The following is a 25,796-nucleotide window of genomic DNA, read 5'->3' as shown; positions in this document are numbered from 1 at the left end:
CAAAAATTCAAGGTGGCCTTGTGATCGGTGTATGCTTGCACTCGCATGTCCGCTCAGCTGTAGTTGCGTGTTGCTGGCGTATGCACTCTGGCAAAAAGGTCTATTTACTGGCGCCATGTGTTTGACCTTGGATGGCGTCGCCAAAGTCACGACAAGGCCACCTTGAATTTTTGAAATGGAACCCTCCACTTTTTATTGCATATTCTTGTAGCCCTTCTCGAGACCTTGGCGACGCCAAGATACAGTGGGACGACTCTCGTCGCCGCGCGCTTCTACTCACGCAGATTGGCCGATATTCTTTATTTAATTTTTCGTTAATTATTGCGAATATCACAAAACAGTATAGGTCCTTCCTTCTTAATTTGAGCCAATCTACCTTAATTTTTTTAAATTATGATCACTTTCATGACACCCTATATATGCCGGCGCGCAACAAAATGTGAAAATGGCGATGATGATAACCACGGGTAGCGCGCTGTCCCTCCCCTTGCCGCGCGCCGGCAGGCAATGTCTGACACGGTGAGCCGTGCTATAGCTCGAGCGGTCGAGCGCTTCTCTCATTCGTCTGATTTCAATAATTAATATTTCTATTATTATTGCAAAAATCGTTACATGTAATAGGACTTTTTTATTTAATTTACTGCGCTCTACCTCCTCACAAGTGCGTGAGGTAGTGCTCAGGGACACCTTGTATATCAATCTAATAAAAAGTAGCGATTTTTATATGATATCAAATGAATTAAAATTAATAATTTTTATATTGTTATAAATATAGAAAAAATTGTTCATGATTATATAATTTATGTTTTATTCGAAAATATGGTTAATTGCTTATATAGTATATAGGCGCAAATTAATTTGTATGCGTGCGTATGTGAAAATAAATCGCGCACACGCGCAAGTATATATATGTTACATTTTAAATATATATAAATGTAAAAGAAGTATATAACAGAAATGTAGATAGTATAAGAAAATTGTGAAATGTATTTATAATAAATCAATGATTATACAAAGTTTACAAAAATCATGAGTCAATCTCAAACAAATAATGATATTTAAAATATCATAAATAACATATTAAACATAATAACAATGTATTATATATATATATATATATATATATATATATATATATATATGTTACATATATACAGGGTCAGTTTTAATGGTTCTGTCAATCTTTTTATCATGCTATAATTATAAACTTAATCAACTCTCTTTTTGCATTACTCCATGCTTATAAAAAAATGTAAACATCGGTGAATTGCAAGCTATAAATTATATCTCAATATACACGTAAAAGCACACAAATGCCTCGAATATTCTTAATGCAGCTAAGCATAAATAATAAATCAATAAGTATAAATCTTTAAAAAACTATTTGCAAGATAGATAGATATGTATCCGCGCGTTATAATTGTTACATTTATTAATCGGTTACTACAAAACTCTGAAAGTAGTTCATTTGGCTTTCGATTTCGAAGGAGCGTATTCGTACCTTGCTCTGAATAATGAAAATATGTTTCTTCATATTGTTGAACTCTTCGCTAATTCTATACAATTCGCTTATCTAAAACAGATTATATCGATATTAATTATTAGTAAATAGTAAATAATCAATTATCAATAAATATTATTTGTCGTATTATAATTTGATATAATTTAATTTCAAATAGTATAACGAAAACAAAACACTATTTTATTGCGCACGAGATTTTTTATTGAGAAAGAAAGTTACCTATATTATATAATGAAATAATAACATAGTCGAAGTTGCTACTTTTATTACTATTATATGTATACAGGGTGTACCTGAGTACCGCGCCGGCAGACAATGTCTGATACGGTGGGCCGTGCTATAGCTCGAGCGATCGAGCGCTTCTCTCATTCGTCCGATTTTAATAATTAATATTTCTATTATTATTGCAAAAATCGTTACATGGAATAGGACTTCTTTATTTAATTTATTGCACTCTACCTCCTCACAAGTGCGTGAGGTAGTGCTCAGGTACACCCTGTATATGTATCTGTACATACACATATGTTTACATGTATGTATACATATATATATATATACATATGTATACATACATATAAAATTGGTAATAACAACTTATTTATTTGGAATTTAGTGGAATAATAATCTTAAATATAATTGACATGAAAAGTAATTATAGATTATGATAATTACGACTATTTTTTCAGTCTGAGAGTCAAAATTTTAGTTGCCTCGAAAAAAAACCGATTTATAAATTTGTAAACATTTAAAATCAATTATATAATGTCGATTTCTATACAAATTTCGCATCTTCATACAAAATTTGTCAGCAATCGAATAAAGTGACATGAATTTTAAAAAATTGATATAGCTCTAATTGTGTGTGAAACATAAATTTAAATTTTTCGTAATTAGTGATAGAGCCAAATGCGAATAAAATAGTGTTTCAGTTTCAGAGGAAATTAATTTTCCCTTCAAATTAAGTCATTGTACAGGGAATACATTTTTTCCTCGATGTCATACCAAATAAATAAGTAAATTTCAATTCAAGATTTTTAAAATAAATTATCCTTAGTCCGTTTAAGGAAGCATAAGCGAAAAAACTATTGAGGCGAAGTTGAATCGAGAATATCATTGTTCTACTCTATACTATGTGTTCTATTATATTATGTGCATAAACTTACACTATATCTTACTTAATAATTCTTTTATACTTAATAATACTTTACTTAATAATTCTGCAAGGAATGTTTATAAATAATATTTTGTAAATAATCTGACAAATAAAAATTCACAGAAATTATAGTGATTTTAAAAGTAAAATTAGATATGTGTATGAGCTACGGTTACCATAGAAAGTATTATAATAATTGTTATATCTAGTATGCCAGTGCATTAATTCGTCTTAACTTATCCGTCATCATTAAATTTTTAGTTTAATATATAGATATATAATATTAAAATATGCTAATCGCGTGATAACCCCCACGATCATATTGAAAAATATTTAAATTTAGAATTAAAGAGCTATTTAAACATTTAAAACTTATAAATTCTATCTTTAAATCTTATAGATCGGTTTTTATTAAGATCACTGAAATTTCTAAGTAAAGAAATTTTTTGTCTCTTTTGCTTTTGCTTGCTCGCTCTCACTTTCTCATCCACTAAAAGTTACAATATTTGAAAAATATTTTATTTTCGGAAATTAGTAATAAAAATATGTTTATTTTATAAAAAGAATAATGTGACATTAATTTTTGCTTGTCTGTAAAATACTCTGAGACTGTAACATTAACATATTCTATATGAAAATCAATATGAAAATATGAAAATATAATAAAATCAATATAAAAATGTGAAAATATAATAAAATCAATGATTGATAATTAAAAGTATATATTGATATAATAATATATATAAAATATATATTTACTTTCATATCTCTTGCTGTCATACGTGTAAATATCTTCTTATATTTATTTAATTCAACTTCCATTGCATTAGTAAGTTTATCTGTCAGGAAATCGTTTATCTAAAATAGATTAATTTGATATTCAACAACAATAATTAAATAGTAAATTTATGTCGCATCATAGATATTTATTTTACATATATGTATACAAGCACATGTAATTTTTACCTTTTCGAGTTGTTCCAAAGAAGACACATGATTAATAATAACAATAAATGCTACATATTCGCTGATTTGTCTAGAACAGTAAAACAATAAATTTATTGAAAACATACATAAACTGTTGAATGATAGGTATATATTTATGGAGAAAACTGTACTTGGGTTTTATATTCTCAAGATTTTGTAATGTAAAGTCGAGTACTGAAGCATTTCTCGCGTGCTTCGCGATAGTAAAAAGAAAATAATTAATATAATCTTGATCGGAAAAATCTTTTAAAAACATAATCGATGTTGTACTATCATTTTTTATTAGATTTAAATAGTCTTTAATAAATTCTGAATTCTCAGGGCAAGCCAGAAATTTCAAAAATTTAGTTTTAAATTTTTCTTTTCCCAGATAATATACTCCCCACCAAGGAGAATCTTCATTGCTAAGAGAATGGAACAATGCTTTTAAACCTTGACAGTATGTCCATTCTTTCCACCATGGCAAGAGTCTACGAGATTCAACAAAAAATAAATTGTGTTATAAGTTAAAGTTTTGCACATATTAATCTTCTATTTTGATCAAATAATTTATTAAACATTGCATATACAGTACCGGTCAAAAATATATCACCTTTTTTTGAGGATAACTTAATTCAAAGTGTATATATTTAATTAATTTTTCTTAAGTTGCCGTGTTTATTATTTAATAAAAAGCCTATTGTTAAGCAATCTATATACCTGCTATTAAAACATGTGTGACTAGGCAAAAATATATACACTTTGAATTAAGTTATTCACTTTGAGTTGTTATTCTCAAAAAACATAAAGGTGATATATTTTTGGCTGGTATTGTATATATCTACAAAACAATTAAATTAAAGTAACCGAATATACAAGAAAAATTATATACTTGTTTTCCTTGGAATCTGCGAGATGTTGTTTTAAATTATGACCGGCTCTTTCTATGCACGTGCGATCATCAAGAGAACATGCCCATTTTGCAGCCTCCAGTCTTAAACTAGACTGGTTCGAAGGAACTTCGTTGTATCCAAATTCTTCAAGCATTTTGTATAATAAGTTTCGTATTTTTATCTAAACATGTATATATATTTTTGTTTTACATATAAATTTGAAAATTTTCGATTCATGGCTTTCATATTTTGCTACGTAGAAAGATATCTTGTGCAACAATATTTTACATAACTTTATGTAATTTGTATTTTCTATCTTCTTAAATATCTCAATTTTTTTCTTACAATATCTATTATATGTATAACCACATTTATACATATTTACACACAGATTTGCATTTTTGTTACGTGCATATATACACATGCTCTCTAAAAGTGAATCAGTGTATTATCACTGATTTACAGTGCTGTACTTATAACTGCTTTTCAGTGTTAAACAGTAAATAGTCACTGATTACAAGCAGTTATAAATGCAGCATTGTAAATCAGTGATAATACACTGATTCACTTTTAAACAGTGCTTAATACACACATATCCATATCACATATAAACATACAAAAGTGCATACATGTATATGTCATACATGTAGATACTATGTAACGTAATTTAATAACTTTTTAACTGCTTGTGTATTGTACATAGATTAATATATTCCTACTTTTTGTCTATATCAAAATTAATCATATTTAAACTGTCATTAATATATTGGGCTGTTCTTCCGAAAACGATCATGCTCCGATTTGTGTCAAATTTTGTAAATAGATTCCTTTTAGGTACAAAAGAAGTATACGAGAAGGATTTTTGGCGTCTCGAAAAGGTTAAGGCACTTTTTAAGCCCTTTTTCGTAAAAGTGAATATTACCTTTAGACAGCTTGTTCGAAATGACTTTGCTATATATTGTCATGGTCATATTCTTGATTATTTTGATTACTACATATATATTGTATTATATTGTGTACATTACGCGAAGCGAGGTCTACACCACATCACCTTCGGCCCCCCCTCCCGCAACCACCTCGCTGGTAGGCAAGGTGGACCTCGCTTTACAACTTACAGCATGTATCCATTGTGATTGAACTCTTCGCAATGTGGCCCCTATCGGCGGGGTGGTTGCGGGAGGGGGGGTCGAAGGCCCTTGCAGCCCCCGGGTGTGTGTGTGTGTAAACATACATTTGTGAAATAATTAAAAATTTTTTTGTCTATAACTTTTTAATAAACAATGATCGACGACTAGAACTTTTGGAATGTTACCCAGGAGGATGACCTTGACAACATATGTCAAGGTCAAAGTCATACGAGCAGGGTCTCCTTTTATGCAGGTTTACCGGTTCTACATAGGTTTATAACTTTCCACGCGAAGCGAGATCCATATCACATCACCGCTGAGTCAGCGCGAAACGAGGTCTATTATTAAGTAAGGTTTTACATAGGTTTGCAACTTTCCACGAAAAGCGAGGTCCACACCACATCACCACTGAGTCAGCGCGAAACGAGGTCTATTATTGTACGGTTTCATATAGGTTATTATTAAGTAATTATAATTAAGGTTATTATTAAGTAAGGTTTTACATAGGTTTGCACCACCAATTAAAACTTATTGAAGGTTACTCAGAGTCATGATTTTGATCACATATATCAAGGCCAAGGTAATTGGTGAGGTTGCCGTTTTTCTAGATATTTACCGTTTCGAACAAGCTGTCTTATCTAAAGTTAATATTCACTTTTACGAAAAAGGGCTTAAAAAGTGTCTTAATTATCGAGTCGCCAAAAATCCTTTTCGTATACTTCTTTTGTACCTAAAAGGAACCTATTTACAAAATTTGACTCAATTCGGAGCATGATCGTTTTCGGAAGAATCGCCATATATTGTGCTGTGATTAAGAATGATAATATACATATATAATAAGAAATATGTTTAAAGAGTTTTAATATATTTAACATCATTGTTGACGTTATTATTTGTAATATTTACCTTGATATTAAAAAATCTTGTTTCCCGAAATAGAAAGACATTAGACAGATATTCCAAGGCTTTGAATGTAGGATGCCATGGTATGTAATCTGTTTCTCGTTTTAGATATTTCGTAATATTCCAGAATACAGTGGAATTAAGGTGGTATGTTATCATTAAGTGAAAAGCGTCATCGATAATTTGTGCACGATTAAGAACATGTATTTTCATGTAATTTTCAGAATCTAGATAACTCGCAATTCTTCGCCAGTTCTCAATATCGTAATTGACTCGATAATATCCTACCGAAAACAAATAAATTATATCGACCATAATTTTTTCAAACGGATTTATCAATATAAGTATCTGTTTATATTTTTATATTTTACAGACACATACACATACACACACACATTAATACAGATAAAAATATATTAAAAATTATAAATGAATAAAAAATCAGATTGCAAAATATTATATATATGAAATTTTTTTGCACTAAAATTGAGTAAGTATAATAATTATACAAAAAATTTTATATAAATATCAATTTTTTAATTATTCAAATAATGATCAAATTGCATTATATAATAGAATCTTATATGGTATTATCTATATATTCATGAAAATATAATTTAAAACTAAAATAAAAAAAGCCTTTTTATAATCATTCATTATATTTTGTCTTATGATGGGTTATAAACATAATTTACCCTGTAAGCATTATTGAGAGGAAGAAGTCTTTAAGAGGACTTTTCGAAGACGTCATTAATTTTCTTTGAATTTAATTTTTTTTGAAAATGACATCAATAAGTCATCTTTTTGTAAGATGTCTTTCAAAAAAGCTCTTTATGATATCTACTTATAGATGTCTTTAGAGTTCGCTTATTAGAAACTCTAAAGACATCTATAAGTATACAAAATAAAGAGTTTTTTAGAACATAATTTAGGTTATTATATATTAATTTGGCGGATTATCTTGAAAGAAAAATAAAGAGGAAAATACAAAAAATAAAAATAGAAAAGAAGTAAAAATAAAAGGAAGGAAAAGAGAGCACACTAGGATAAGTATAAAATAATTTATTAAAAGTTGTTTTATATATTATAAAAATATATTATATATTATAAACGAATATCCGATCTCCCGCATGCTGTAGCATATGAGTTAAGGTTACTTCTTGTTTATAATTTTTATAATATACAGGGTGTCCCATTTAACTTGAGACATCGAAATATCTCGTAAAGTCTAAAAGATACGAAAAAATGTTTCAAACAAAAGTTGTAGGATTTCGAGGGTGACATCTGATGATGACTTTGAGTTTGACCTAGAGGTCGAATATAGTGGCCATTTGAAGGTCAACTAAATTTTTCTAAATGGAACTGCCTATTTTTTATTACATATTCTTGTAGCTCATCTCAAGAACTTTCCAAAACACTATAATTAAGTTAGTTTTCATTAAGTACTTTCCGAGTTATGAGGCTTGAAATCATTTCTTAATTTTACATAAACCGTAAAATATCTTGTAAAATATTCATTTTTCGATTATTTTATCTTAATACTTTTATGTACAAAATAATGAGAAGAATCAATTGGTGTAAAGAAAACACATAGTTATTTTTAAGAAAAAATATGTAATTGTTAATTGCAAATTACATATTTTTTCTTCGAAACAACTATGTGTTTTCTTTACACCAATTGATTCCTCTCATTATTTTGTACATAAAAGTATTAAGGTAAGATAATCGAAAAATGAATATTTTACAAGATATTTTACGGTTTATGTAAAATTAAGAAATGATTTCAAGCCTCATAACTCGGAAAGTACTTAATGGAAACTAATTTAATTATAGTGTTTTGGAAAGCTCTTGAGATGAGCTATAAGAATATGTAATAAAAAATAAGAAGTTCCATTAAAAAAAATTAAGTTAACCTTTAAATGACCACTAAATTCGACCTCTAGGTCAAAATCAAAGTCATCATCAGATGTTCTCTTCGAAATCCTACAACTTTTGTTTGAAACATTGTATATAACCTGTATAAAACAACTTTTAATAAATTATTTTATACTAATTCTAATGTGAACTTTTCTCTTTTCTTCTATTTTTGCTTCCTTTTTATTTTTATTTTATTTTCGATTTATAAGAAATCAGATTATAATATTCTTTTAGATGTCATTTATGTGATGTCTTTTCTTCCTCTAAAATCAACGCATTAGAGAACTTATTGACATCATTATGTTATCTTCCAGATAGCATTGTCGCATGTTTATATATTAAATCTGAATACATTAAGAACTCTTTTTGGTAACTTCTTGCTCACTAGGTAAAATCATGTAGTTTGATATCATATATAATTTAGTAAAAAATATTCGTAACCATTGAAAAATTACACAATACGCACATGTGCACACAGACAATGCTATTTAATTTAATAATACAAAATATAATTTATTATAATAATAAAATGCATGTATGATTAAAATAACAAAATTTATCTGCAAAAATTAACATGGTAGATAAGTCGATTAAATTATCAAATAATAAATTTATTAATCAAATAAAATAAATTCTTATTCTTACATATATAAATATATATGAATATACATATATTGATTATTTCTAATTTTAAAGAATTTGATAAATGTTTACTTTATGTTACACAGCTCAAAAAATTTTTATTTTCACATATGTTGTACAGGATACATTCCTAAGTAACACACCGTTTGAATTTTGCGGTAGTCTCTCTTCGTTCCTGAGATATGCGATTTTGAAATTTTATACTTAATTGTATCATCTTTTCATTACGTTCTAAATATGTTTATATTTTTCTGTTTACATTTACCGAGGTCATCTTTCTGAATAACTTTCAAAAGGTTTTAGCCGTTTGTTATTTATTAAATAGTTATTTAAAAAAAGATTTCATGCATAAAAAGGGCTCAACAATTTAAATTTATATAAAATTTAATACAATTTAATGCAATTAAAAAATATCACAAATGTATGTGTACACTCACACACACACATGCGGTGCAAGGGGCTTTCGGCCACCCCTCCCGCAACCACCCCGCCGATAGGGGACGCATTGCGAAAAGTTCAATCACAATGGATATATGCTGTAAGTTGTAAAGCGAGGTCCACCTTGCCAACCGGCGGAGTGGTTGCGGGAGGGGGGGCCGAAGGCTCCGCCTTGCACCCCCGGCGTGTGTGTGTGTGTGTGTGTGTGCGTGTGTGTGTGTGTGTGTGTGTACACATACATTTGTGATATTTTTTAATTGTATTAAATTGTATTAAATTCTATATAAATTTAAAATGTTTACCTTTTTTTTATTAGAATATTTATATTAGAATATTAATTAGAGATAGCAAACGTAAACAAAAAAATATAAACATACAAGTAAAATGTAATATGAAACCGTGATAAACTAATGTAAACAAAAATGTAAATATATAAATAGGATATAACGAAAAGATGACATAAAAGTATGAAACTTCAAAAGTGCATATCTCAGAAACGAAGAGACCGCCGCAAAATTCAAACGGTGTATTACTTAGGAATGTATCCTCTACACATATGTGAAAATAAAAATTTTTCGATCTGTGTAACCTAAAATAAATATTTACCAAGAAATTTATTGTGCATTTTAAAAAAGCTATTTAACAAAATGAAAAGAAAGTTTCAGTTAAATATTTAATAAAATAACCATGCCCAATAATAATGTATCAAAATAAAAAACACAATTTTATTGAATATTTCAAATGCATTGTAGACATATTATGAAATTGTAAAATTACATTACAATTATATTTAACCCGGAAGATATTAAATTTACTAGACATTTGTAAAAATTAATAACTTTGTTAATCAATATTGCATAAGAAGCTGTATTTATTTTAATTACACAGGCCTGCGAGATTCAGTTACAAAAAGCAGAGTAGGTGAATCTGATAGATTTTGTGACGCTGAAAACGAATCTGGCCACAGAATTTCCTCAGCACGTTAGGTTTTTGAATAATTTGTGGTTGAATAATCCAAAAATCGCTATTTTGGCCAATTTCGTAAACTTATTGTGAGGAAACCAAATTTTTTGAAATATTTCTGTCAATGGCATCGTATAATACTCACTTTCATCTTTCAAATCCACTTTCGATTACCGCCGCACGATTTTTGGGCCATTCAACTACAAATTACTCAAAAACGTGACGTGCTGGTGAAATTCTGCTGCCAGATTTGTTTTCAGCGTCACAAAATCTATCAGATTCATCTACTCTGCTTTTTGTAACTGACAGAAGATCAAATTTCGCAGGCCTGTGTTATCATTAAAAATATTGCAAAATATTTATTATTTTACAGTAAATTATTTTGAATATGTGACGAGTGAAAGATCTTTTAATAAATAATATAGAAGCTTACATAATCAATAAAATAATATAAAATTTCCAATATGTACGATAAATAGTGTAAAGTGTAATAAATTTGTTGTATATTTACCAGTTTGTTGTATGTTGAATAATATCCAACCTTTCTCTTGAAAATAAAATTTCGTTTCAAAATACCAATTCAAGACTATATTACTTGTATAAGTAAAATTGTGATATGTCTGTGTAGTATATGTTACAGGTACGAGTAAGTAGTCATTCAGCGATGTATGTGCATCAAAATTTACTATCCGCATTTTTATCGAAAATATAGGATCATCATAATCTCGTATTACTTCCACTACAGGACAATATTTGTAATTTATCCAATAATTCATTAGCTGTTTCATAGTAAATGCAATCATATCAAACACATCATTTGCTGTTTTAGGCTTCATAAGGTTCTTCACAACTTCATGAAAATAATCTGGAGACGGATCGCTAAATTCAAAGTTAGTGTAAAATTTAATGTTATAAAGTACAAATGATAAGTATTATAAGGATTGTTAAAATAGAACGAACGAAATTTACTACATATATATATATATATATATATATATATATATATATATGTGTATATATATAGGGAAGACCAGGGACAAAAGTAACAATTTTTGTATTATAGATCACTAATTAATTATCGTTATAGATATAAAAAAAATATTAGGTATATTTAAATTAATTAATTATATTATAAAAATAATAGAACATAATGTAGTTTTAATAAATATTTGAGATGTTTTAATTTATTTAAATTATAATTTAATTAGGAATATATGACAAAACTTAACAATTTTGAAAAAACATGTATAAATGGCAGAACTAAATTATTTTTAAAAGTATGTGCGTAAATGGAAAGTATATCTTGAATATTTAATAACATTGGTAAAAAGGTAAAAAGAATTGTATATCGTTAGATAATAAAGTATGAAAGAGACAATTTACGTTTAAATAAAAATAACCGTAAGATTTGGAGCTTTTATGAAATCTATGATCTATAATCAATCATTCATCATGTTTAGTTTTCTATAGTAATTATAGTTGTAAATTATAGTTGTAAATTATAGTTGTACAGAATATTACTTACTTGCCCTGTACATATATACGGATACTTTCCCAAAATATCTCTTCAGTAATCATGTTTTGTAACATACGCAATACACTGGATGCTACAATCACATAATTTATAACAGAATATAAATAAGATAACAGTTAACAATTATATTTATACATATAATTAAATATATTCAGAAAGGTTATCATATAAATATAAATATATATATTCAGGGTGTCTGCAATCTCTTAGGAAAAAAAACATAAGTAGATCTCGTTAAATCGAACTAGAAAGTCATATACTATTTTAAAATGCACCACGTAAAATTCGAGATAATAATTAAAAAAGATCGGCCAATGCGCGTGGCTAGAAGCGCGCGTCGCCATCATGTTTCGGAGAATCCGTCTACCTGCTCACTGACCTCTTCGCCGCGCGCCAACACACTCATCGCGCCTCCCCTTCCCAATCTCCGCTTTGCCGCGCGCCGCCATTATGTTACAGTGAGACCGCCTTCGCCGTCGTGGACTTCTAGCCACGCGCATTGGCTGGTCTTTTTTAATTAATTTTTCGTTAATTATTGCAAATACCGTAAAACAGTAAAGGACCTTCTTTTTTAATTTATACCAATCTACCTTCTCACTTCGAGACTGTAAAAAGAATCAGACAGCCTGTATAATGCCCTGCATTATAAAATTAAATTTTTTGTCAGTTATTTTGTGTATCTTTTTAAGTATTTATATTCATAAATTTATGCATAATCAATTCTTAATTATATTACCATACCTCTAATGTAAAGGGGACTTTCAAAAGAACTTAGCGATGTATCATAAAGTGATGTATTATATTTTGTATCGAAATGAAGTGATTCGTGTTGAATTTGCACCACAAATAAATTTATCATCTGGGTATCTGGGATTGCCTACAGAAAATAATTTTAATGTATTTAATTAGTTAATATAAGATTTCGTACACAATTATGCACTAGAATTGCTATTTTCTACGCTTATCTAAAAAAATTTGTTGCTCATCTCATGTTCTCTCTACCTTCCTCTCTTTCTACATTTCTCTCCCTCTACCTTCCTCTCTCTCTCTCTCTCTCTCTCTCTCTCTCTCTCGTCTCTCCCTCCCTTCCCTCCTCTTTTCTTTACCCTTCTCTCTCAATCCCTCTTTTCCCCCTTCTCTCTCTCTCCCTCTCTCAGACTCTTTTAAAATATAGAATAAATAATTAAAAAATAATATTAATAATAACAAAACTGTATACACAATATAACATTTAAGTTGAAAATGTTTAAAAATAAAGCATTATTCATAATATATTATATAACGGAATTATCTTATTACACAATTTCTATATTTATATATATATATATATATATATATATATATATATATATATATGTAACTTTATAACAATTTCATATACAATATACATACAATCTGAACATGATTTATATAGAATATAATTTCCCTTTTATTTTATATGATAATTTGAAAATGTAATAATTGTAATTGACTTTTATAAATAGAAAAGATATAAAAATATTTTATATTGTGTGTGTATGTTGCAGATTTATTTGAAAAATTAGCATTTTAAAAAACTATATTCTTTGTAAATATAAAATCTTTATAATATTCTGAAAAAATTTGTAATATTCTAAAAAATTTATGCGTTCTGATAAAACTAAAATTATAAAGAGTTTTTGTAATATAGAATAGGTATAAAGATGTATGTACCACATTGTATATTATATTGTATATATGTATTATATATATATATATATATATATATATATATATATATTTTAATTATTATATTATTTGCGAGTGAAATGGTGTGAGTGAAATGGTGGCGAGTGAGCAGGTTTTGTCCTGAAGAATGTTTAAAATAACCTCATTGATGGTATAATATTCCAAAAATGTGACAATAGCCTTGTTGAACCAAGAGGATGACGACCAAAGCGGATTTTCATAATAAAAACATTCCTGTACTGCTTTATCTGCTACGAAGAGGGTTACTTGGACACTCTTTGCAATAGGATCTAAATTCTCATGGAAGATAATATCTGTTTCTCTAAAAAAAAAAAAATGTTTTATAGAATGCTTATACTATATATGTTGAAAGTAGTGTTTTCAAATTTTTAACTAAATAATTCTGAATGAATTAACATATTAGATATATATTAATGTTTCATTTATAATATTTGCGCGTAGGAATATTCACTACGAAACAATACGATACTTGCTTCCAATATGTATAAAAAAAATTTATTAAATTTGGTCTATAAAAAATATGGAAACCTTAATATAACGTCTTATTTAATTTATATTTTTTTTACAATTTATAATATATATGATAATTAATATGATATATTATTATTTTTCATATAAGTATACAGTAAAGATAAGTAAACCTTTAGATATGTTTGTTTGATTCTCTTATATAATTTTATATATTTTCTAAAATATATTTAAATAATTAAATAATAATATAAATATTCTAAAAATAATATTCTAGAAATGAACAAAGAATATGTAGATAATATTTTAAATAGAATTATTATCATTTCTTTAATTCAAAAAAATATATTAATTTCTTTATATTTTATTCTTTTTATTATACAGGTTGTCAGGCAATTTTTGACCTTCACGAAGTAAGAAGGTAGATTGGCTCAAATTAAGAAAGAAGGTGCTATACTATTTTGCGATATTCGCAATAATTAACGAAAAATTAATTAAAAAAGACCAGCCAATGCGCGTGGCTAGAAGTCCACGACGGCGAAGGCGGTCTGACTGTAACATAATGGCGGCGCTCGGCGAAGCGGTGATTGGGGAGGGGAGGAGCCTTCGCCACGCGCTTACACACTCATCGCTCCTCCCCTCCCCAATCGCCGCTTCGCCGCGCGCCGCCATTATGTTACAGTCAGACCGCCTTCGCCGTCGTGTGCTTCTAGCCACGCGCGTTGGCCGATCTTCTTTAATTAATTTTATAGTATAGCAAAATAGTATAGTACCTTCCTTCTTAATTTGAGCCAATCTACCTTCTTACTTCGTGAAGGACAAAAATTGCCTGACACCCTGTATAGTTACCTATAAATGATGAGATTCTCATTTATAATATCTTCGTCTTGAAAATCCATAAATGCAACATGATTTATTTCCCAAGTTTTATTCAGGCGTTTCAATTTATTAAACAAATACGGCGTGATATTTTTAGCAACTTTATGTACAAGTACGCAGTACGTTCTACACCCCGTATTAACCTTGATATTTTCATTTATATCAGACTGGAAGTGTATATTATTCAGAAATAGAAGATATTTAGGCATATCAAGCGTAGTTTCATAATGTATGATGATGTATTCATCACTTATTTTCACTTTTTGTATCGGCAAATGTGATAAAACTGCATGGCGAAATAATGGACTGGCGATAGATATCTTAAAAGGGACTGTTGAAGTTCCGAGAAAATGTGGAAACAGGTTTGAAGTTCCAATTGCATCAAAATACATCGCCAACCTATTATATATCAAAGTAAATTAAAGGCTAATAAATTTTTGGCAATTATATAGAAATAAAAATTGAAACAAACAGAAGGTACGAATTGTAAGGAAAAAGAAAATATATATATACAGTGAAAAAAAATAATGTTAAATCAATAACATCAGTGTAATTGGAATTTAGTTTATTATTTCAATAATATTATTAATTAAATGAATACGCCATGTATTGAATTAATAAAATAAATTCTAATTATACTGATGTTTATTCAATATTATTTTTTTCTCAGTATATATAATATTTGTTTATACAATACTTTTTACTTCTTTGCTACTTGTATAATATTATACAGTATATAAGATATTTTTGTAATATTTTGACATAACGTGAGTCCAAAATGTTTATTGTAGAAGATACGAAATGAACAATTAATATTTTAATATCAAAAATATAATGTGCTTATATTCCATAAAACTGAAAAAATTTCAATGTTAAAAGAATACTATAATAGGAACTTAATTTTAATTCATTTAATAATCCAACTATTCAATGCATAATTTTATGTACGATAAAGAAATTATATATTTTAGTGATGATTTATTAGATGAAGTACAAATATATATTTTTAATTATTAACGAATATTATAACAAAAATAGTGTGTTGCTTTTAAATTTCGAATTATAGGTTTCTTAAAATATTAGTAATGAATTTCCTAAAGTATAATATTATGAAAATAAACAGTATAAGAAGAGAGACGAAAAGAGATAGAAGAAAGAGTTGAATGTTAACATTTCAAATTTGAAATTAACAATTTTTATAAGAACGCCTTGTTAATCATATTATTCAGAGCTTGAAAATATTTCGAAATACGGTTAGAATATTTGAGTTTGCCGAATTGTTAACGACGAGATTGTAGGACATATTATTGAAAAAAATTATTTTACTTATTTTAATTAAATTAATTTTTTTGCAATTTATTGCAATAATTGTAATAATAATGGTAATAATAAATAGAAAAATTTACAAAACTCGTTACTAATATCTTAAAAACGTATAATTTTAAACGAAAATTTTTCAAATAGGTATCTATACAAATGTCTTTTTAGAAAATTTTTTGATTAGCAGAATGCAACATACCAAGATTTGACTAGATCTTTAACAAACGCGTTGAAATTGCTATATATTTAATATTTTAACAGTTACTTACCATTGTTCATTTCTGTCGTAAAAGATTCTTAAGTTTGTAATATTAGTTATGATATTGACAAATGTTAATTTCAAGGTGTAATTTCCTGATGGTAACTCATCGTTGAAAAGATACTCAACAATATTTCCATATATAGATTTATCTATTGACTTATAACCTGCTTCGTCAACTATCTTAGGTGGATCGTTAAACACTATTACCTCAGTTATATTTGTTTCCTTCGAATACAAGTTAATGCGTCGCGTTGGTTTAGAAATCTCAATATTGATACTACATGTACCGAAAAAAGTATGATTTTCAATGTATGATGTAAGCATGATGTTATAATATTTTGATACTATGTGTGATTGAGGGAAGAAGTCAATCATATCATCATCGATAAAAATTCCTACGGCGATGATTGCTAAACCGCTACTTAATATTAGTTTCAGGAACATGATATTATACTTTTTATCTTAGATATCTGTAAAAATATTATTCTGTTAGAAAGAATAAACGGATAAATTAATCGTTGTCTTTATTATAGTTTAACGGAAAAAAGAAATTAAAATAAATATATAGAAGTACTGAATTTTTAATGACTTACTCTCTATATGAAGATATATCACAAATTATATAAATGTATGTTCCCTTATAATAATATTAACTTCAATAAATCGGTGTTTTATCCACTCTGTGTAACGTGGAGAAGTAATGTAGGGATACACTTATGAGCTCTTACTGTTTCGAGAAACCTCCAAGGACTAACAACACTTGATACACGACCTTATAATAAATACGTATGTCATATAAGCACACAATTTCTGAGATCGTTAATAGACATCTTAATCGTTATACATATAAAATCACACATATATATTCACATATATATATACAAAATTTGAAATATAAAATTTAAGAAATTTTTATTTCGGGCGAGCAAATCAAAGTTAATTTCTTTTTTTAAATAAGATTTTAAGAATTGTTTCTTTGCCGATTGTGTGTGTTCCTGTGTGCATATAGATACATTTCTGTAATACATATCCCAGGTAGCACACATAGTCTTATTGACGTCAATTTAAGGTCATATTTCGTCCAATACGTCATGTCTTTTATATAACATTTATTTGACGTTCTATTATGGACGAAATTATGACGTTATGAAAAAGACGTGAATTAGACGTCCTTTTAAAGCTAAATTTAGTATATTACAATTTTATTTTCATTTTTTAACAATTTTTTTTAACTACAATCGCTTGGACAACAACTAACAGCTCTGTTCTTTTTAGCTGAACTGATCGCACTAGTTAAGAATTTATCTTTTTTCACCACATTGGAAGGAAAAAGAAACTTTGAACTAATGCAGCCAGTTAAACTAAAAAGATCTTTAGACACGAACGCACGCACGCACGCGCGCACCACACACACATGCGAGTCAGGAGAAATATTATAAAAATACATATTACAGAAATAAAACAGAAATATCAATGACCGGTCTTTTAAAAATTGAAACTCGCGTAAATATTTTATTGTGAATTAAGAGAAAAAAAGATATAGAAAAAAATAGAATATTATTTTCGGACATGCTCAATTCGATTTGAATCTAGGGCTTAGCCTATCTAATGACACAGTTCAATTTGTAATTTTTACATTGGGATAGTGGATTGTAGGCAATTTTTATACATGCATAATCTTTATTTTAAAAATTTATTGTAAAAGCGATGCATGTGAATGTTTGGAAATCGATTTTCATATTCATATTTGTTTGAACTTTGTTTAGGAGGAAACAATTAGAAGCAATAATTGGCAATGTATTAAAAGTCGAATATGGAGATATACGTATATTTTGATGTATTACATTGATAATTTTATACAGTGTTATATAAGGCGTGTACTTCCGAAAAGCCCATACCTTCGAATTTTTTGAAATTACGTATACTTACGTATTTTGACGTGCTGATTACTAATATGATAGTGAAAATTGGCGCAACTTTCATTTTTATGGTAAAAACCATAAAAAATCGTCAAAAATTGACGTTTTTTGGGTTTATTTTATCAAATACTGGAAAATTCAAAAGTATTTTATATAAAATATCGAAAATGTATGTAACAGATAAGTAATATATATAATATGTCGTAAACATTATTTTTTCTTTTATTTTAAGCATAATTTACAATGACATCCAATGCAAAATGTTCTCTTGCGATCTATTTATAATCATTATTTAAATGATTGAGTTCGCTGCGCTTAGAATGAGAAAAGGCAACAATGGGCGGATTCATTTAATAAAAATAATTCACGCTTTGATGATAAATGTCTAAACAATGGAATATGCGGCTCTGAAAAAACTTTTATCTATTAAATCCCTCTCTCTCTCTCTTTCAGCGCAATGTTAGAGATTGTTTGTGACATTTTTTAAATAAACAATTTTTTTTCTTCAAAAAAAAATAAAATTTTTTCTTTGTTTATTGCACTGACATTATTGAAATATCAATTTCAAAAAGATTGATTTTAAACGAAAATTTAGTATCAAATTAATTATTTAAATATTTTAAATTGCGAATCAATTTTGTTGATTTATATGGTTTCGCAATTGTTCTATATTTTCTTACATAAATATAATCTTATTTGGACTTGAACTAAAATAACGTTATTCAACTGTGTGATTCTCAAGATATGAAACTTCACTCTGACTGTCAACATGTTTTTGAATTAAAAAAATGACTAAATAAATATCGATAAATCTTAATACACTGTTAATCTGGGGAATTTATTTTACTAACACATATTCTTGTGTACTATTTGAAAAGATTTGCGATTCATTTTTAAATTATAATAATAATAAGTTTATCAGATTTATATATATAGTTTTCTGTAGTTATTAATTATAGTAAATGAATATTTATCGCATTTTATTTTGTTTACGATTAATAACATATTTAGGATAAAGCAAATATCATTTACTTCGTGATCTATGAACCGAGAATTAAAGAAATGCTAAGCAGAGCAAGCTGAAGAAAATTGAGTTTAATCAAACGGTTCATCATATCAAGGATAATGTTCATTATTATATTGCTATTATCTATTTTTACTTAATTGCTGTATAATTATTATATGCATCATAGGAGAAGCGGGCGACTCATTAATCTGATGTCAGAACCACTGAGTTCCCTGATCTCTGGCAACATATTGGAATTCATTAAGATTAAGATAAAGAGAGAGAGAGAGAGAGAGAGAGAGAGAGAGAGAGAGAGAGAGAGAGAGAGAGAGAGGATAAAATAGAGAAAATATTGAAAATACATTATTAACCATGAATTAAACGTCGCACAGTGTACATCCATATAAACTATCAACAACTCACGAATATATATATATACAGGGTGAGCCATTTTAATTAACGCACGCAATTAATTCGGAAACGAAACATTTTAGAGAAAAATGTTTCAGACAAAAGTTTTATGGTTTCGAGGGGGCCATAAGATGGTATCATTGGTTTGATCTTGAAGAGTTATTTAAAGGTCACATGAAGGTCACTTTCAATTTCTTAAATGGAACCTACTATTTGTCATTGCATATTCTTGTAGCTTATCTCGAGAGCTTTCCAAAACACTATAATTAAGTACCTTTTCGTTAAGTACTTTTTGAGTTATGAGGCTTGAAATAATTTCTTAATTTTACATAAACCGTAAAATATCTTGTAAAATATTCATTTTTCGATTATCTTATCTTAATACTTTTATGTACAAAATAATGAGAGGAATCAATTGGTGTAAAGAAAACACATAGTTGTTTTTAAGAAAAGATATGGAATTGTTAATTGCAAATTATATTTTTTCTTCAAAACAACTATGTGTTTTCTTTACACCAGTTGATTTCTCTCATTATTTTGTACGTAAAAGTATTAAGGTAAGATTATCGAAAAATGAATATTTTACAAGATATTTTACGGTTTATGTAAAATTAAGAAATTATTTCAAGCCTCATAACTCAAAAAGTACTTAACGAAAAGGTACTTAATTATAGTGTTTTGGAAAGCTCTCGAGATAAGCTACAAGAATATGCAATGACAAATAGTAGGTTCCATTTAAGAAATTGAAGGTGACTTTCATGTGACCAAATAACTCTTCAAGGTCAAACCAATGATACCATCTTATGGCCCCCTCGAAACCATAAAACTTTTGTCTGAAACATTTTTCTCTAAAATGCTTTGTTTCCGAAATAATTGCGTGCGTTAATTAAAATGGCTCACCCTGTATATATATATATATATATATATATATATATATATATATATATATCAATCTAATAAAAAGTAGCGATTTTTATATGATATCAAATGAATTAAATTTGATAATTTCTATATTGTTATAAATTACAGAAAAAATTGTTCATAATTATATAATTTAGTTTTTATTCAGAAATATAGCTAATTGCTTATATAGTACTCGCAAATTAATTTGTATACGTGCGTATGTGTGTAAATAAATCGCGCATGCGGCAAGTGTATACAGGGTGGACCATTTAAGTAGATAATGCGAAATATCTCAAAAACGAAGCGTTGGAGAAAGAAATGTTTTAAATAAAAGTTAATTGACTTTAAGGGGGAAAGTAAATTGCATGACTTATGTTTTATTTGGAGGACGTTTTCAAGATCATTTGAAGGTCAATCTAAATTTTTTAAATGAAAACCTACATTTTTTATTTCGTATTCTTATTCCTCGTAAAAAAATGAACAACTTTTGTAGGAACCATTTTTTAATTTAGCACATACTGTAAGTTTCACAGATATTTAAAAATTGAAAATTGATGAAAAAAAGTTATACCTTACTGTACAGTACTATTTTATAATCATTTACTGTACATTTGTATTATCTGTCAAAACAAAAAAACATAATTCACATAATTCAATTAAATTATAATTAATGTTCAAAGTGATGCCCTTCTACCTCAATGCACTTTCCAATTCTTTGTAGAAAAGATTGATGTGTACGTAAAAGTACGTCTCTTTTAATATTTGCACAAGCATTTTGTATGCACTCCTACATGTTTTCTGGAGACGTTATACATCGATATAAACTTTGTCTTTGAGATAACCTCATAAGAAAAAATCTGAAGATGTAAGGTCAGGAGATCGAGCTGGCCAATGTACTGGACCTTCGCGTCCTATCCAACGACCATTGTAATTGTAATTTAAAACATCTCAAGCAGTACGTAATTTTCACTTTTCAAATATCTGTGAAATTTACAGTATGTGCTAAATTGAAAAATGGTTCCTACAAAAGTTGTTTATTTTTTACGAATAAGAGTACAAAATAAAAAATGTAGGTTTTTATTTAAAAAAATTAGATTGACCTTCAAATGATTTTGAAAACGTCCTCCAAATAAAACATAAGTCATGCAATTTACTTTCCCCCTTAAAGTCAATTAACTTTTATTTAAAACATTTCTTTCTTCAACGCTTCGTTTTTGAGATATTTCGCATTATCAACTTAAATGATCCACCCTGTATATGTTACATTTTAAATATATATAAATATAAAAAGAAGTATATAACAGAAATATACATGTAGATAGTATAAGAAAATTGTGCCATGTATTTATTATGAATCAATGATTATACAAAGTTTACAAAAATCACGAGTCTCAAACAAGTGATATTAGTGATATTTAATATAACATATATGAATAACATATTAAATATAAAATAAATACATATTAAATATAAATACATATAAATACATATAAATACATATTAAATATAATAACGATTTATTATATATATATATATATATATATATATATATATATATATATATACATATGCTTTATATATATTAAAAATTTATAAAACATTTTGCAATTCTTTAATATATATATTTATATATTATATTATGTTATTATATATTATAATATATTATATTATAATATTATATATATGTAAATATTAAAGAATTGCAAAATGTTTTATAAATTTTTAATTTAAATGTCATTTAAATATTAATATGTATTACTAATCTTTATATGTATATTAAAAATTTGATTCAAGATAATAAAATTAATAGATGTTAAGAGAAAAGTTACAAATATAAAGTTACAAATATAGAAAAAAATAAATAATTAATTAAAATACAATATAAAATAAATAATACATTTTTTAGTGCATAATAATATAATAATGCAAAAAGCAAATACATACTTTCTTATTTAATATATTTATAATTATTAATATATAATATAATTTAATTTAATTTATTCATATATTATAATTATAAACTTAATCAACTCTCTTTGCATTACTTTGCATTACATGCTTATAAAGAAATGTAACATCGGTGAATTGTAAGCCATAAATTATATATATCTTAATATACACGTAAAAGCACACAAATGCATCGAATATTTTTAATGCAGCTAAGCATAAATAATAAATGAATAAATATAAATCTAAAAAACTATTTGTAAGATAGATAGATATGTATCAACGTTATAATTGTTACATTTATTAATCGGTTACTACAAAACTCTGAAAGTAATTAATTTGACTTTCGATTTCAAAGAAGCGTATTTGTAATTTGCTCTGAATAATCAAAATATGTTCCTTCATATTGTTGAACTTTTCTCTAATTTTATACAATTCGTTCATCTAAAACAGATTATATCGATATTAACAATTAGTAAATAGCAAATAATCAATTATCAAGAAATATTATTTCTCGTATTATAATTTGATACGATTTAATTTTAAATTTTTAGTATAATTAAAAGAAAACACTATTTTATCACACACACACGCACACACACATATAAAAGAAATATATCGATAAGCAAAAATTATATCATCATATTTATCGAAAACATATGCATATGCGATCATTTGCGAAATTTTAGTAATTCTCTTTACACTGTTATCAGGACGTTTCTTTGAATAAATTCAAAAGTGTAAACAAGATGAGATTCTTTATTGAGAAAGACAGTTACCTATAATTATATAATAAAATAATAATATAATCGAAGTTGCTACTTTTATTACTGCTATATGTATATGTATATGTGTACATACACATATGTACATATATTGTATATACAATATATATATATATATATATATATATATATATACATATATATATATATATACAAGATGTTTTCGGACATTTACGACAAACTTAAAAAGGGGTGATAAATGTCGATAAATGGAACAATTTTTGTTAAGACAACCCGTGTCTGGCCGTGATACCTCCTTAAGGAGCCAGGCTGCGATGAATGCTGTTTGATTTCTATATGATTAGATTAAAATTTAAAAAATCATACGTTTTTTAAATTTTATTTTATTACAATAAATGTTCAAAATGGCGATCTGCAACCTCAATACAATCATTGCATCTACGGTTCATTGACTGACATACCCTCTGAAAAATTCTAAGATATTATTGTAAATTGTATCGCATGCGTTTATAATCCTGTCAATGAGTTCATTTCGGGTATTAGGGGTTAGGGACATTGTATCAGGGGCAAGAAATACGTAACCGTAAATGTTCATCAGCCTGGCGTCTTGAGGAGACATCGCCGGTTTGCTTAACAAAAATTGTTCCATTTATCGAAATCTATCACCCCTTTAAGTATATCGCAAATAATCGGAAACATCCTGTATATATGTGTGTGTGTGTGTGTGTGTGTGTGTGTGTGTGTGTGTGTGTGTGTGTGTGTGTGTGTGTGACATACATATAAAATTGGGGTAATAACAACTTATTTACTTATTTAGAGTATTAATAATCTTAAATATAATTGGCATAAAAAATAATTATATATTATGATAATTACGACTATTTTTTTCTCTCAGAGTCAAAATTTTAGATGCTTTGAAAAAACCGGTTTATAAGTTTGTAAACATTTGAAATCAATTATATAATGTCGACTTCTATACAAGTATCGCATCTTCATACAAAATTTGTATCACAGCAATCAAATAAAGTGACATGAATTTTAAGAAATCAGTAAAGTTTTAATTGTGAAAAATAAATTTAAATTTTTTGAATTAATAAGGCAGCCAGATGCGGATAAGAGTGCCTCAGTTTCAGAGAAAATTAATTTTTCCTCCAAATTAAGTCGTAGAGAATACATTTTTTTCTCGACGCCATATCAAATAACTAAATAAATTTTCAAGATTTTTAAAATAAATCATCCCTGATCCCTCTTTAGGCGAAAAAAATATCGAAGCGAAGTCGTTGAATCCAGAATAAAATCATTGTTCAATTATACTATATGTTTTGTTATATTATGTGCATAGTGTTTATTACTATACCTTTACTTAATAATTCTTTTGTCTGCAGGGAATGTTTATAATTAATATTTTGTAAATAATCTGACAAATAAAAATACACAGAAATTAGTGATTTTAAAAGTAAAGTTAGAAATATGCATGAGTTACAGTTACCACAAAAAAAAAATTCATTGTACTATAATAATTGTTATATCTATTAGGCTAGTGCATTAATTCGTGTTAACTTATCCATCGTCATTAAATTTTTAGTTTAATATATGTACAAATGGCTCGTATAATATTAAAATATGCTAATCGTATTACGTGATAACCCTCACGATCATATAGAAAAATATTTAAGTTTATTCAACTAAGAGTTATTTAAACATTTAAAAGCTTATAAATTCTATCTTTAAAACTTATATATCGGTTTTTATTGAGATCACTAAAATTTCTAAATAAAAAAGTTGCCTTTCTCTTTTGCTTTTGCTTGCTCGCTCTCATTTTCTCATCCACTAAAAATTACAATATTCGAAAAAGACTTTATTTTCGGAAATTAGTAATAAAAATATGCTTATTTTATAAGAAGAATAATGTGACATTAATTTTTGCTTATCTCTGAGGTACTCTGAGACTGCACTACTAATATATTCTATATGAAAAATATAATAAAATCAATGATTAATAATTAAAAGTGAATATATAATTATATTATATATATATATATATATATATATATATATATATATAATATTGATATAATAATATATATAAAATATGTATTTACTTTCATATTTCTTCCTGTCAAATGAATAAAAATTTTTTTATATTCAT

The 25,796-nt window shown here is 27.1% G+C and overlaps 1 protein-coding gene across 2 annotated transcripts; it reads right to left on the bottom strand.

The window, feature by feature from the left end:
* Window positions 1–1,162: 1,162 nt before the first annotated feature.
* Window positions 1,163–17,407, bottom strand: LOC145971849 (aminopeptidase N-like). Of its 2 annotated transcripts, none has more exons than XM_083099910.1 (13): window positions 17,309–17,407; window positions 16,723–17,185; window positions 15,104–15,532; window positions 13,907–14,087; window positions 12,800–12,935; window positions 12,050–12,131; window positions 11,036–11,403; window positions 6,568–6,848; window positions 4,534–4,715; window positions 3,794–4,132; window positions 3,642–3,711; window positions 3,435–3,533; window positions 1,163–1,573 (listed from the first exon to the last, which is right to left on the bottom strand). In XM_083099910.1, exons 2-13 carry the CDS (start codon window positions 17,157–17,159, stop codon window positions 1,433–1,435), a joined length of 2,745 nt encoding a protein of 914 aa, XP_082956036.1. In that variant the 5' UTR covers window positions 17,160–17,185; window positions 17,309–17,407; the 3' UTR covers window positions 1,163–1,432. The 2 variants fall into 2 exon arrangements, with proteins under 2 accessions (XP_082956036.1, XP_082956037.1); XM_083099911.1 differs by having other exon boundaries at window positions 16,723–17,201; window positions 17,309–17,332.
* Window positions 17,408–25,796: the final 8,389 nt, after the last annotated feature.

This window comes from Camponotus vicinus, unplaced genomic scaffold (genome assembly GCF_025532165.1).
Source record: "Camponotus vicinus isolate PSW18456_S1 unplaced genomic scaffold, iyCamVici1.0 SCAF_5, whole genome shotgun sequence".
Lineage (NCBI taxonomy): Eukaryota > Metazoa > Arthropoda > Insecta > Hymenoptera > Formicidae > Camponotus > Camponotus vicinus.
This window is presented reverse-complemented; position numbering and strand designations above follow the sequence as displayed.

What these genes read in the sequence shown, in the direction of transcription:
- LOC145971849 (XM_083099910.1), bottom strand. Translation starts at nt 17,159, where the DNA reads ATGTTCCTGAAACTAATATTAAGTAGCGGTTTAGCAATCATCGCCGTA. An exon ending in ATTCAACATACAACAAACTG is followed by an intron (nt 6,849 to 11,035) that starts GTAAATATACAA and finishes TGTTTTCGGTAG; the next exon opens with GATATTATCGAGTCAATTAC. An exon ending in CAAGATTTTTTAATATCAAG is followed by an intron (nt 4,716 to 6,567) that starts GTAAATATTACA and finishes ATACATGTTTAG; the next exon opens with ATAAAAATACGAAACTTATT.